The 14,461-nt window shown below is 40.4% G+C and overlaps 1 protein-coding gene across 2 annotated transcripts; it reads right to left on the reverse strand.

Moving 5' to 3' along the window:
- Positions 1–1,573: 1,573 nt before the first annotated feature.
- On the reverse strand, positions 1,574–13,767 carry postnb (periostin, osteoblast specific factor b). 2 transcript variants are annotated; one of them, XM_074680401.1, is made up of 22 exons: positions 13,630–13,767; positions 13,049–13,147; positions 10,441–10,508; positions 10,071–10,228; positions 8,768–8,932; positions 8,525–8,671; positions 8,131–8,272; positions 7,118–7,330; positions 6,888–7,022; positions 6,052–6,200; positions 5,777–5,913; positions 5,467–5,597; positions 5,244–5,374; positions 4,864–4,966; positions 4,639–4,706; positions 4,244–4,289; positions 4,126–4,152; positions 3,358–3,585; positions 3,224–3,271; positions 3,058–3,135; positions 2,937–2,975; positions 1,574–2,145 (listed from the first exon to the last, which is right to left on the reverse strand). In XM_074680401.1, exons 1-22 carry the CDS (start codon positions 13,746–13,748, stop codon positions 2,114–2,116), a joined length of 2,463 nt encoding a protein of 820 aa, XP_074536502.1. In that variant the 5' UTR covers positions 13,749–13,767; the 3' UTR covers positions 1,574–2,113. The 2 variants fall into 2 exon arrangements, with proteins under 2 accessions (XP_074536502.1, XP_074536503.1); XM_074680402.1 differs by lacking the exon at positions 2,937–2,975 and having other exon boundaries at positions 1,576–2,145.
- Between the last annotated feature and the right edge of the window lie 694 nt (positions 13,768–14,461).

The raw sequence follows: 14,461 nt of genomic DNA on the forward strand, positions 1-14,461 counted from the left end.
AGAATTATCACACCAGAACAAATGTTATAAAACATTTTTGACAAATTTCTTTTTTCAGAGTCTGCTTGCGTGTGTGTTTCCCAGGTGCCGCTGAGCCACATGAGGTTGCGAAAGAGTGTGCTGCGCTGTGCTGTGACACAGCGACACAGCGACACCTAGACAGACACAGTCAGGGGACCACTTTTATCAAACCGCAACAGTCAGTGCATGCAGGGGAAAACAATTAAAGTAGAGTATTGATCTTTTTATACTGGTATCATTCTATAGCAACACCAACGTTAGTACCAATTTTATCGATATTTGGATCGATCCACCCACCTCTGCGCTGTACGACTGCTCCTGCAAACTTTAAAACCTCTATTCCAGGTCATACTGTTGGTTATTTTTTATAAGGAGGGAAAGATTGAAAGTATTATCTGATGAGTTTTTTTGAGCTTACCCAGTAATAAAGCTCATCAACCCTACATGAATTCATCAGAGATTTGTAAAGTGACCTCATTGGTTTGAAGATTCTTGAAATTGCAGGACTTGCTGGAACAACCAGAGTTCAAATGTAAAAAGTGTCATATAAAGAGTAAGTTCAAGATTAAAACTCAGCTGTTCTTTTTATTTATTTATACAAAAGTGCATCTGTTTTTGATTAGTAAACAAAGGAAGAAATGTTGTTACTCCTGCCAAAGGCTGCATAAAGAGTGAATTATAACTAATTAAAGCAGCATGTAAATGAAAACACAATAATCGTTACAACAAAGACTTTATAACTGTGCTCAAGCAGCTTCCTGGCTCAGGAAAGCCTGTTGTTGCCCACTGTAAATGGATTTAACATAAATTAACAGCTGAATATAAAAATATGTGGTTTCGTTTTTTCCATTCTGCTTTTATATGTAGTAAGAGTTGGCTTTTCAGTCTTGGCAGCTGCTCTGCTTTCATCCATTTCGGTTCATCCAAGAAGCAATAAACTGCATTATGTCTTTACCTCCGAGCCAAGTAACAGAGGAGTTGGGTCTGAACCAAAAAGTCTGTGAACAAACAGCTCACACAGGAACCCTGCAACCTCGGGGCAAATATTTCAGCTGGCTGCATGGTTACAAAACACCAGCTTTAATATGATGTACACAATCAGTGCATTTCTTCTCAGTCATTACAAGTTAAATCCTAATTACTGAAGTTACCTGTGATAAAATGTCTTATTCCCTATATCATAGAAATTTTATTACTCATTTGTATTGAATATAAGTCGTATATCAAAGAGAAACATAAACATTATCCTTGAAATGGACAAAGGTAGCTCTGACTGGATAAATAATCCATTTATTTTATGATCTTTGAGGTCATCAGGACTGCCAAGCTCCTTTTTGAGCAAACAGAAAAATGACTGAGCCATTTATTAAGTTATTCCAAAAACAAACAACCTGATTTTAAGACCTTGTTCATTAAAATTACACAGGATGTGAAACATTTAAGTCATATTTCACTTAAAAATCTAAACTATCCTTAAATATCTCCCAAAAACCACAAGTGTCTTCAGAGGTGTTCGTCACAGCGGCATTTTTATATCAAAGAATGCTCTTTATTGGAAGATCAGAAAAGTAGAAAAATAGAAAAAAGAGAACCTTTGGTTGCATACATGTTGCAATAGTTCAAAAACCGACAAAATTTACATAAAACTTTAAAGGATCAGAGCCACAAAAGGAAAGATTTTCAATGTTTCTCATGCTTAGATCTTTAAATGATCAGAAGTAGTGAGTAAAATCTCCCTGTATTAACCTTACCTCTTGCAAAAAAAGAGAAGAAATGTTTCTATTGCAACCCGATAGCTTGGACTTAAAAGATTTTATTACAACCCTGACTTGCTCTGTGTCTTGAAAGTCGTGCCAAAATGTTCATTAAGACACCGTTAACAAGCATTGCACAATCAGAAACATATACATTCAAAGCACCACTAAATCGTTAAAGAAAATAGTTTTATTTCTTTGTCAGCTATACCTTTTACAGTATGTTTGAAGTCACTGACATTTGAGTGTTTCCCCTGTGAAAAACAGGAACACTGTGTTTATCCCCTGGGTTTGGTGTGTCTTTCTGCCGTCATGAGGATCTTTTCACCCCTCTGTGCTCAGTTTCTTCTTTCTGTCCTTCTGTTGCTGGCTGCATTAGAGAAGGGAAGAGAATGAACAGTAAGTACACATCAACCAGTCAATCAAAATCAAGAGGCAGCGATTATTTCAGCATTAATATGCGCTGCATTGAGGTTTGGCATTTAGGCTCTGCTTTCATTTTCTGCCTCAAGGAAACACCAAGCTCAGCGCAGAGGGGAGTGGGGAGTGATGATAGCTCACAGGTTCAGGGCCTACAGGTGATAACAGAAGTAAGGGTGGGGTTGGGTGGGGGGGCTTGTGAATCCCTGTACAGATTTAAACAGCAGCTGCAGGGGCATTAGCACCAAGCTTCAGCACAGAATTTATATCAGCACTGTGGTGGCAAGCATCATAGCAGAAGACTGCAGAAGACTGAGCTTAAAGGAATGATTCAACCTTATTTTTAAATCTTATTTGCTGTTTTGACAAGTCTGTATGGTAATTTAGTTACATTTAGCAACCTGTTTGCTAAATCTAGCACTCAGAGAGAAGACCTAAAGCTAAACAAGCTGTTTCTATATGCTAAGCTAAGCTAACTCACAGCTACTTACCACCTCTCATTGTATATCTACCATTCAGAGTGCGTTAACCTTTGAATTTTAAATCTTATTAAAAAAAATAAAACATAACATCATTCCAGGAACACCTCCATCCGTAAAAGAACATGATGGAGATATGTTGCAGGGAGAACAGTTTGCCATAGCTCAGACAAAGCATGGACTTCAGGGCACAGATAGCTTTTGCTGCAAGGAAGCTTTCAAGAATGCAAGCCTTCTTATCGTCTATGTGTTGTAATTTTACCTAGAACCCGTCTGGAAGAGGTTCTCCGTGAACCACCTTCTATAGAGGCAAAAAAACATGGAAGTTACAAACTAGTGTTACAGCTTTTCATCTCCTGGTAACTGAAACTGATAAAACTCACCTTGGATCATTTTGGTAAGTCTGTCGGTGTCAAGGTTAGCACCACCTTCATAGGTGGTATATTCTGAATACTCAGTTCCTGAAAAAGAAACAAAAAAAGATGCACATACATGTCACCTAAACTTTAGAAAGCGATGATCAGCAATTCTGAAAGTGGTTTAACTGACCTCCCACTGCCACGTTGGTGGTGCCAGAACTGACTGAGTACTGGGGACCTGAAGATGGTTGATAAACATCCGTAGGTGAATAGAGTTGATGAAAAAATGACACAATCTTGACAAATTAATTAAGGAGAACTTACCTGAGACAACCCTAGTGACCTTGGAGACTACAGGTTCACCTTCAATGACTCTGGTAACCTTTGTGACAGAAGGTTGGCCTTCAATGACTCTGGTAACCTTGCTGACAGAAGGTTGACTTTCAATGACTCTGGTAACCTTGCTGACAGTAGGTTGACCTTCAATGACTCTGGTAACCTTGCTGACAACGGGTTCCGCTTGAATAACCCTGGTCACTGTCATTTTTGGAGCTATAAAAGAAAGAGGCCCATATGAATACGATGACACTCCGATCATGGCATGTCCCTTCGATTCAGAGAATTTTCCATTTGTATGCAGAAATCATAACAAATGGGCCTTTCACTGGATCTGAAAGGTGGATTTTTTTTCATTTCCAAATATGTGATTCATAATCAGACGCTTTAACTGTGAAAACTGTGTTATTTAGTTTTCCAATTTAGTTTTATTTATATTGAAAACAGGAGAATTCATGCAACACTTGTTGGAGCAGGTGTTAAAAAAAGTCCTACAAAAAGAATTACCTTAATCCTCCCTGAGTGTTAAATTATTTTAGATGTCAAATCTTGAGCGTGAATTTATGTTCTTACATTTTTTGTGGAATTATGTGGATTAAGGAGAAGTGTCAGTGCTTTATCACTTCCTATCAAAACCAAACTTCCGATATCCTCCCCGTTTTTATGAATGAAAGTGATTTATCTAATATAACCTAGACGACTTTACTGATTAGGAATCACATGATGATGATAAAACTGTGATCATCATTACTGTACCTTCCTCGTAGACAGTGATGACCCTCTCTAATGACAACAGGAGATATAAAGGCGTTAATGACAGTGATGAATGCTGTTGGCGTGACATAAAAATGAATCATGATATTGTGCTACTTACTCAAAAATGTGAGGGGGATCTCCTGGTATCTGAATCCTGAAATGTACTGAAAAAGAGGAGGAATATCTGTTATGAGAGATTAGAGAGTTCTTCATTATCATCAAAAATCTGATGTTGCACAATGAAGCCTAACATGGATAAATCTTTAGAAAATGATCATAATAGAAGAGTTTGAGTTCAGTCTGTTACGCTACAACGCCCTTGCTCTAAACCATGAACGTACTTCTTTGCACCCATGAGTTTCAAGCAGGTTCATGTTGTGTACTTTGACATGAGTTACATAAGTTTAACTTGGCACCTAAAGATGGAATCAAAAATCCCTAACAACAAAAACTACACCCTGCCCTTAAGCCTGCAGCTTTAATAAAAAAAGAAGTCTTTTTTTGATATGACACCTTGATCTGCATGTAGGAGACGAGCCTCTTCAACAGCATGAGGAAATCCTGGCTTCCAACGGGGATATCTAGAAGAGAGTGGAGGGCGTTTACTGCAGCTGAGACTTAACTACAGTTATAAAAACAGCACGGGGAGTTCATCTTTAGAGACTTACAAAAACGACAAGAATCTTAATAGCACATATTAAAAAGACACATTAAAAGTTGACCGGGTGAAAACTTTACCTCCAGGGTACAGGACTTGGTCGATGAAGTGAAGGACTCCATTTGTAGCCATGATGTCAGATTCAGGGACTTCGATGCTGTTCACTTGCACTTTGTTGTCTGCCTGAGGGAATCAGTTAAAACTATTAAACAGGGGAAAACCACTAAATAGAAGGCTTGAATGAACCTGTGTTTTTAATATGAGGTATGACAACTTTCACTTACTGAAGTCACTGAGTTCAAAACCAGGATTGAGATTGTATCAAACGATAATGAATGACACGATCATAAATTCACAGCTGCATCAGATTTTATTTTCATACCTTTAAAATTAAAGCTTATTAAAGTTATATGGCCTAAACTGCTTCAGGTAAAGTTGAGAACCACTGTGCTATACTTACAAGCAGCACTTTGAGGTTGCTGCCTTGGAGAGACTTGAGAAGGTTTGTCACCCCAGTCTCCAGACCACCACCGATGAAAATGCCGTTATTGATGTGATACAGGAGAATGGTTTGGAGTGCAGTCATATCACCTGGAATACATACACAGGTAGAGTTTGATGTATTCACTCTGTACAATTTTCAGTCACTCCCACCAGGAGATAAAGGGAGTCTGGATACCTACTCTTCAACAAATCCATATCACTTGAACTCAGTCCAGCGAAAGCCTTATCGCTTGGGGCAAACAGTGTGAAGTCTCCTTCCTGTTTCAGCAGATCAGTCAAACCAGCAGCTTCCATCAGAGACAAAAAGATCCTGTGGCACACAGAACAGTGGGCTGGCTGTTAGAGAAACCGCGAAGACTGACATCTTGCTACCACAGCATTTTCTCGATCCCATACGCTCCATGTGGATTTAATGGAAAGATTCAAAAAGATGTGGTTAAGTCTTACGCTGCACAATCCGTCTTCTCAAAAACATCGCCTTGTACTCACTTGAACCCTCCATTTTCAGTCAGAATCTGAAACATGGTTTTCTCTGCTGGTTTCAACAGAGTCTTCATGACGTGCAAGGCCCCGTTGCTTCCTTCTTTGCTGCCTCGGATCAGACAGGAATTCTCAATGCACACAGCCTGCAGAAATAATCCACAAATCAAAGGTTAAGGGATTAGTATTATGTTTCAACTGATGGACAAATGACATGCAGTGTGTGTGTTTTTCATGGCACTCAGCCAAGGTTTAAGGGCTAAAGTTCAGAGGAGAGGACGCACAGTGCGATAGATGAAAACTCTGAGAGTTTTCCCCCCGATGGTCTCCAGCCGCTGGCCGCTGTACAGCTGTCCCAGGGTGAATTTATTCTTCAAGATGTGGCTCTCCAGGATGATCCTGAGAAAACTCTGATCCATGGACATGACCTCATCTGAAGCAAAAGAAAAGTAAAGTTTACAGCACCATTAAAAACAAAAATGAAAGCATCACTCTACTCCATCTGATCTCAATCTCTTCAGAAGCAGAAAAAAACACCTGTACGTCTTGGTGTTATTGAGGCCCATTTTTTCCTTTAAAGCCAGCACTGACGGCACTAACAAAAAAGAAATTCATATCTGCCATAGGTAACTAGATTTACTGCAAAGCTCTGCAGGTCATTAGACATGATTTGTGGGTTGCTGAACATGGAAGAATTCATGCTTTGACTGTACGGTCCCTGTTACTTCCAGCTGCAGCTGCTTTTTGCATTCCTTACACCCGTTTAAAACCATGTGTCGGTGAAGATAAAAGCACTTTCTTTGAATTAATTACACATTTTTGCAACAGAAACAAAACATCTCCACTCCCTTAGGGTTGAATTCAGGAATGTTTCTGGAGGAGAGGGTATTTGATGTTATATTGCATAAAGCTTCTGCAGTATCCTAAAAAATCCACAATTTCCCTCAAGCTGAGTATTTACATATCTCTTTATTCATGAGTCAGCTTGAGAGAGGAAACAAATTATTACCCTTATTTCCAGAGTGTGACTAAGTGCGGTTTGACCAGGTATCGTATTCATCCAGCCGCAGAGAGGAAAACAGAGAAGCTTTTATGATGTAACACTCAGTAGATGACTCACCAGTGAAGACAGAGTTGAGGGGAGCCAGCAGAGTGTACTCAACCTCTGGTCTCATGGCAGCAGACAGGCCCAGCTCGGACACCATGTCACCAAAAGTTGACTGGGACTTTCCAACCAGTTCCATCACCTGCTTGGCTTAAAGAGCAAAGGAAGTCCCAACACTGTGAGCACACTTTGACGAAAAAACACTGAGCATGTTGTTTGGATTCATGCTCAGGTGTGAGTTTTACCTGAGTCTGGCATGAGGACTTTGTCAATCAGATGGATGACACCGTTGGCGGTGAAAATGTCCTTCTTGCGCACCATCTTGACACCATTAACTGTTAAGCTTTCGCCATCACAGCCAATCTCAATGTTGTTGCCCTCCATGGTCTCGTAGGAGGTGCCAGTCATGATGGCCTCAGAGCACTGAACCGAGTCCAGGAGGTGGAAAGTAAGAAGGGCTGAAAAAGCAGAAAAATGTTGAAAATGAATGCATCTGTAAGCTAAAGGTTGACATTTATTTGAGTGCTGCAGGAAAGTTGTCCACAGGGGCTGTTTTATGTTCAACCACTGCAGCTGAGAGGATGAGGAATCAACACCCTGAAAACCTGGAGACCCTTTGGATCCCTACGGTCCTTCAAGGAAAAGACTTGGGATTTCTCCACAGCTCTGTCTAATTTTCTGTGAAATGATGTGATTTTACTTCACAGGGCAAGCTGTTAGCTAATAAAAAGGTTTGGGTTGATGCCAGTTTGAAGGGGAACAAGCAGCTGTTTCCTGCGTCTGAAAACAAGCTGAGATTTTGACCATTATGTCGCTCATCTGCAGTGATCCAAATTCAAAAACAATTATCATGATACGCAGCTTTAAAACAACTGAACTACAGCATCAAATAGTAATGATTTCCAACCACAGTTGCATGCATGACTTGAAACTAGAGACTTATTTTTATTACTCTTGATACTACTCTATTATGCACAGCTTGCCAAAAGTGTGTAAGTTCCAGATCCGTTCAGGCGTCATCTGTTTTAAGTTGAAGGAACGTATAATAAAAAAATCCCTCCAAGGGTGACTTCGTCCAGCATTTATGTTTGCAAAGAACCGCTGAATGTCGGTTCCTGCTCCTTCATCATTAAAGATAAATATGGTCCCAGTTTACCACAGTTAATATAAATCCTCAGTTTCTGCTGCAGTGTTTCAAACAGCCTTGAGTGGACATTAAGGACCAGAAACAGAAAGAACGAACGAAAGTCTGGTTTACCTTTCAGGGCCTCTTTGTCGCTTTGAATTCTCTCCAGCACGTCGCTGCCCAGACTGTCGAAGGCCTCATTGGTGGGGGCAAAGAGAGTGTAATGACCAGCTTCACCAAGTTTCTCCAGCAGGCCAGCAGTTTGAGCTAAATCCTGGATGGAGAATTCAAGAAGATTAACAGGATTGGGTTAAATTTGATTCACTGTGGAGCACCGAGGCAACAGCTGCGGGAAGTTGACAAACATCTCAAGAACTGTTTGGCTCCACTTTGAATGATGGATTGCTCTGAATGCTTTGAGACCTTTTTATCCAACTTTGGCAAACGTACAGGTAACTCATGCACACAACCTCTTGAAGCACTTTTGCAAAAGTATTTCCACTTGAGGTGTTCTGCTTGTACTTACACTCAGAGTTGTCAGATCATCCTCAACCTCGATGTAATCCTGGATTGTGTTTCCAACAGCGCTGATAACACGGTCAATCACATGCACAACCCCATTGGTTGAAAGCTGGTTGGCATGGATGATCCTGGCGCAGTTCACGGTCACAATCTGTGCACAACGTAACCATCAAGTTTGTGGCACTGAAATGTGTTTTTGGTACAACTGTGAGGGTTTGCTTTGATAAAACCACAGCACTATACTCACGCCATTGGAGTAGTGGTTAATGTAGAGACCAAGGTCGTTGTACATGGAGGTGACTGTCATTCCATTCTTCAAATCTTTGGTCATGAGGCGTTTGTTGGTCATGTGATAGTGCAGAGCGTTGTACAGCTCGATGTTCACATTGCTCACCAATGCAGCCTTCACTGCCTGTTGGGTGGAAAGAAATAAAAGGTTAAAGCCTGAAACATTTCATCTCATCATTTCGGTATTTCTAAAGTTCCCATATTATGCAAAAATCACTTTATAAAGTCTTTTAGGAAAATTTGTGGGTCTTTGGCTTTCCTCCCAGCCCACAAAATGTGATATTTAATGACAAAACCTGTACTTAGTAGTGTTTGTGAATGTAAAATCCTGACCTACAACAAGCTGTTTGAAATTTCCGAGGTTTGCCGACGTCAGTCAGTCCCTTTTTTGACCAATCAGGGGCAAGTCTGACCTGATTGGTCCACCGGAGCAAATACCCCCGAACCCCCTCCCCGCCCACTCCCCTTCCTGCATCTGGAGAGAAATCTCTCCGGATGCGGTGAGAAGTGTTGCTGTTTTTGGCTGTAAACAGCCACACAGTTCCATGTACAAGTTTCCTATCTTGGAAGAAGACAAGACTAAGTGGCTAGAGTTCATTTATGAGGGAAATGTGCCAGCTACACTCAGTAAAATTGTGCATATGTGTGCTAGTCACTTCACGGCAGACTGCTTTTTCCAACTTTGGACAGTACAACAGAGGTCTAGCGAATAGACTGGTCCTGAATCCAGGCGCATTACAACCATCCACCAACAAACCTGGGACCCTGGAAATGTGAGTATTTTAAATGCTGTGTGCTGTGGAGCAGATGTAAGAGCTTTTCCTCAGTGTCCCCCTGTCTCTGTGTTAGCCTCAGGATGCTAACTTTAGCTGCGGTTAGCCTGTTGTTTTAGCCTGTAATGTTACGGTTAACAAGCTTCGCTGTTTTCTAAACATTGTGCACTTGGCGCTTGTGGTGCTGCTTTCATAGACGCAGAAGAACGGGGGCGGTATCAGCAGTGGCTCATTTACATATGAAGGTCACGCCCACTAAATCAGACCGTTCTGAACAGAGGGGCTATGAGACCCTGGAAACAATGCTGCTGTGCTTGGTTAATTGGCTTTTTGGACCAAAACATGTTGCTACCATTTCATGGAGACATCAGTGATCCATATTAGCTCATGAATTTCCCTTCGGGGATTAATAAAGTATTTTATCTATCTTTATCTATCTATCTATGTTAAACAGCAGAAAAGGAGCATAATATGGGACCTTTAACTCACCTCATCCAGAGCGTCCCAGGCTTCATTGCTGGGTGCAAAGAAGGTGACGGATCCAACTCCCTCAATTTCAGGCCGAAGCTTTGAGATGTCAGAGTATTTCTGGGTTGATGTGGCTTTCACCAGACCCAAGGTATTGTACACATTATCAAGCGGGGCCACTAGGGGAGAGAATCAATGATGAGCATGTGCCTCTGAGACTTTAAAGGCTTGAAAACAAATGCTGGACATGTGTTAATAATGTGCTCAGACACCCTGTTCTAGCATATTTGGTCTGGTTTCCAAAATAGCAGACAGCTGCACTACAGTTGGTGGATGTGGCCTCATGTAACCTCAATGTGTTTGTATTAAAACAACACCTAACACAGTGTACCTGCAGGACAACCTTTGGACACGCCCTCCAACTTCATGTAGCCTGGGCAGCACTCATAAACCACAGTCCTGAAAGTAAAACACACAGATAAAATGACATAAAATCACTCACGCATATCCCCAGCTCTGTTTGCAATGATCCCTAGTTATGTTAGACATTTTTTCCTGGCGGACATCCTTTTGTGCTGGATTATCATGCATCTTTGGACTGGTATATACAGTCTGCCACATGTTACTAATTATTTCCACCGTTACACAAACAGACCGTGTGATCCAACAGGTCCAGCCAAAATCTAAAGGAAAGGGAGAACAGTAGATCTGTGCTTGGGTTACAGCTGTAGATTTATACAAGTGAGACCTCATCTTTGAGAAGCTGAAGAAGATGAGTTGCAGGAAATTTAAGATGACACTTAGAACATTCAGAGGTTTGAGGGTCTGTGTGAGAAAGTTAACCTGAAAAAACAAAGTAGGATCTCTGATTTTTGTTCTAGACTTCTACAAAAAAACAAAAAGACTTTTGTTGTTTCTTTTTCAGATGAATAAGATGCAAATGAGAAGTGTTTTTTAGCTCTTAGGCAGACATATGAGAAACAGTGTCTCCTCTCTATAAACCATAAACAGTGCCGGACACCACAGCCTGAAGGCCTGAGGGGGGGGTAGTAAAATCCACAGTGCAGCTGCCACATATAAACATGACCATACCCCCTGCGTCAGCATGTCTGGACATGTTGAAACTATAGCATTGTTTCCAGTTTGTGAAGGAGCAGAGATTTAGAGATGTACATTTACCTCAAAAGACTGGCGGGAATGCTAGCTTGTAAAAAACCACAGATGAACCCATAGGAAGGATAAACAATACCACATGCCCAAAGTTGGCTTGGGGAGTGAATAACTGTTGGCTGCACAGTTTTTACTGTCAAGAAACTCCATTCTCCATTGTTCAGCTTAACAGGATTAAGATAAACATGATATCCTCCAAAACCATTACAGAGTCTATTTTTTTTAAGTCTGCAACATGGAAATGTCTCAGGTGAATGTAGGTGATTACTATGACACTAATCTACCACACACAAGAGGCACCTAATAAATTAACGATGACTCGTTGGCTTTAAAAGAAAGACTTCAAGTAGAGACTGGTTTCTTTCACTCCTGTGGTTTTTTCATGGCAGTTATCCACACCTGATGCCTCAGACAGGATACAGACTGAGGCTTCAGGGTCACGGCTAACTGCATCTCTTCAACAGATGAATCAGAATCAAAGCTGAACGGAGCTTGAGGGAAGGGGATGAGATCATCTCGGTCCTATTGGGGCAGAGTCAGCAAAAACCCCTCGCTACATCGCTCTCCCACACAGAGAGAGGTTGTGTCTGGCCGTGGAGTCGGAAACTTTTGACATGTCAGCATGTCCATAAAAGAACTTTTCCACTAAGATTCATGATAACTGTAAAACATTATATAAGATGTGTGGCTTTCGTCCAGTGCGACCCAATAATGGGCAGTTTGGAGGTTTGATTGTTCAACGTTTTCTTGGAGACGGAGCTGCTGGGGAAGCAGAAATCTAATCATTTGTTGAATTAAACCTCAATTGGTGGGGACAGCTTTGACCCGCTTAAAATTAGACTGAGCTCCGTTTGCCAGAAACTACTGAAAAAAGAGTAACCTAAGCTATCTTGGTCAGTGTGTTAGCCTGGATGTTTTTATATGATCCAGATGGGGGTGTTGGTTTTGCTAATACTGGGGGAGATGTCAGATATTAAGCTTTGCTTGAATTAAAGTTGTAACAGTTATTTCAGTCAAAATGTTACATAAAACTATAAAAGCAGATTTTGAACTACAGGATTTGTTTTGCAGGAAAACATGCAAATCAATAATCCAATGTGATTTATACTTTGTGCACAAATCTCATGATTTATTTCAAAGTTTATGGTCAGATTCTGTTTGCAGTATTTAAATTTGCAGTCAGCATTGTTCAAGAGCTGAGCTTATTTCTACAGCTCAGTTTGACTTTTGCATTTTGTGAGCACAGAGAGGGAGCTGAAGATTTTGTGAGAGGGGGGAGAGACTGTAAAATAGGACTGGCTGCCATCCATGTTTAAGCACAAAAGTGCTGAGAGCACTGGAACAATGAGGGAGAGAGAAAAAAATAGGTTTTCCAAAAGACGGAGCTGAACTCTTCTCCATTCATGAATACAGTCAACATTTTGCAGCCACATCACATCTTGGAGTCAGTGGTTCGCCACTGTGGCATCCAACAACAACCAGACTTACTTAACTATGAAATCCCCAACTCTCGGCTTATGGGATTGGACGGGACATCCTTCAATAGAAAAAAAGATTTAGGGCTGCTTCCATAAATGTGTTTTCATTTTGAACGGTAGTTTGATTCAGAGTGAGATAACAGATGTCGGTCTCCATGGAAACATTCAAGTTTCCATAAATTCTCTTAAAGAAGCAGGAGAAGAGGCAGACACTGAGGAACAATACTGCCTCTCAAAAACATATTGAACAAAGTCTCAGGTTAAATTTAGTTGTGAGTGGAATTGTTTGTATTGTTCATCTCTAAACAAAAGAGACAATTTGTCCTGTTGGGAACATGAAACAGCACTCACGCTGGCTTTCCACAGATGGCCTTCTGGTACCAGTTACGACAAGTGCTGAAGTACTTCTTCTTGGTCCCTGCAACTTGCTGGAGTGCACAGACATTGGGTCTGGTGAGAGTACAAAGAAAAGAGGGAGAAGCATTAAGAATCAGGTAAAAATTTTATGAAGATGCTTTGAAATCTATAAAATAAGTTGTATAGAGAGTTAAAGCAATACTGCTGCTGCCTGTTCTGTTTGTGAGGATGAATAAGTACATCCTTGAAACTGTGAAACAAGTTTGTTAAATTATTATGGTGTCCAGCTGCAAACATGCTTCTTTGATTCTTGCATAAATCAGTGTCAGTTTAACCAGTAAAATGTCTGAACATCATAATTATAGAATTTGACAAATGATATTTATCAAAAACCTAAGACTGATTCACACATGAAGCAAATTAAAGCAAAATCTAAAAAGACATAAATGTGAATAAGTAAGATTTTTTTTTAAAGCTAAAGATTATTCAATGCAAAACAAAAAAATGACATCTAAGGTTATCAAATACTCTTCAAAATATAAATTAAAAATAAATAGTAATAAAATTAGGCTTACCCTTGAGTTTTTGCCCTGATGCGACTGTGGGCGACTATTTTGTCATAAGCTGAGGAGTCAGCTTTGTCAAATGTAGAGAGCACAAAGAGTGCAAAGGCAGCTGCAAAAAGGAGCTTCATCCTTGATTTCTGTGCTAGCCCTTCCAGACCCAGAGTAAAGGGAGAGGACTCAGTGCAGGAGTTTATATAGCGCAAGTCTTACCCTCCACAAGAGGAGGATGGTAACGTTCATGCATGCATGGACCACCCAGCCCCTGTCAAAACACACTTCAATGTGCAAATACACAGGGCTTAACAGTTGTATGTGATCATTTATATACATTTTTAGATTATTTGATATGTAAATTAATTCATTACTGGGCCATTATGAAGCTTTGGACCAAACTTACACTCACTTTTTCACACTTGATTTTCCACCTTTCACACATTTTAATACATTTCTCAAGGAATATTCTTTAGTTTCACACCACAGCTCTGTAATTAAAACATCACTGCTTTAATAAGGGATTATATCAAACAAACATAGATCACAATGCACAGTAAAATAGTTGAATTAGCAGGTCATGTTCATACACAAAGCTGGTAAAAACAATTCTCAGCACAGTGTGATGAAAGAAATTCTGCGTATTATTTTAAACCCCCAAGGATTAACACTGAATTAAGAGACAAATAAAATAAGCAGATGGGATGGAGCATCATGATTTATTGTTCCCGTTAAAGAGTCATTTTCTGGACCATAAACAAAAAAAATCATTGCATAATATCTGCTCTGAACATATGCCAGAGCACTGACAGTGAAGTATTGAGGAAGCAGTTTGCTCCACCTAGTGGTG

The sequence above is a fragment of the Halichoeres trimaculatus genome, unplaced genomic scaffold, assembly GCF_033239565.1.
Source record: "Halichoeres trimaculatus isolate MK-OKI-2021-1 unplaced genomic scaffold, fHalTri1.1 fHalTri1_scaffold_9, whole genome shotgun sequence".
Classification (NCBI taxonomy): domain Eukaryota; kingdom Metazoa; phylum Chordata; class Actinopteri; order Labriformes; family Labridae; genus Halichoeres; species Halichoeres trimaculatus.

What these genes read in the sequence shown, in the direction of transcription:
- postnb (XM_074680401.1), bottom strand. Translation starts at nt 13,748, where the DNA reads ATGAAGCTCCTTTTTGCAGCTGCCTTTGCACTCTTTGTGCTCTCTACA. An exon ending in CATCACTGTCTACGAGGAAG is followed by an intron (nt 3,586 to 4,125) that starts GTACAGTAATGA and finishes TTTCTTTTATAG; the next exon opens with CTCCAAAAATGACAGTGACC. An exon ending in CTCTTCCAGACGGGTTCTAG is followed by an intron (nt 2,146 to 2,936) that starts GTAAAATTACAA and finishes TCTCTAATGCAG; the next exon opens with CCAGCAACAGAAGGACAGAA.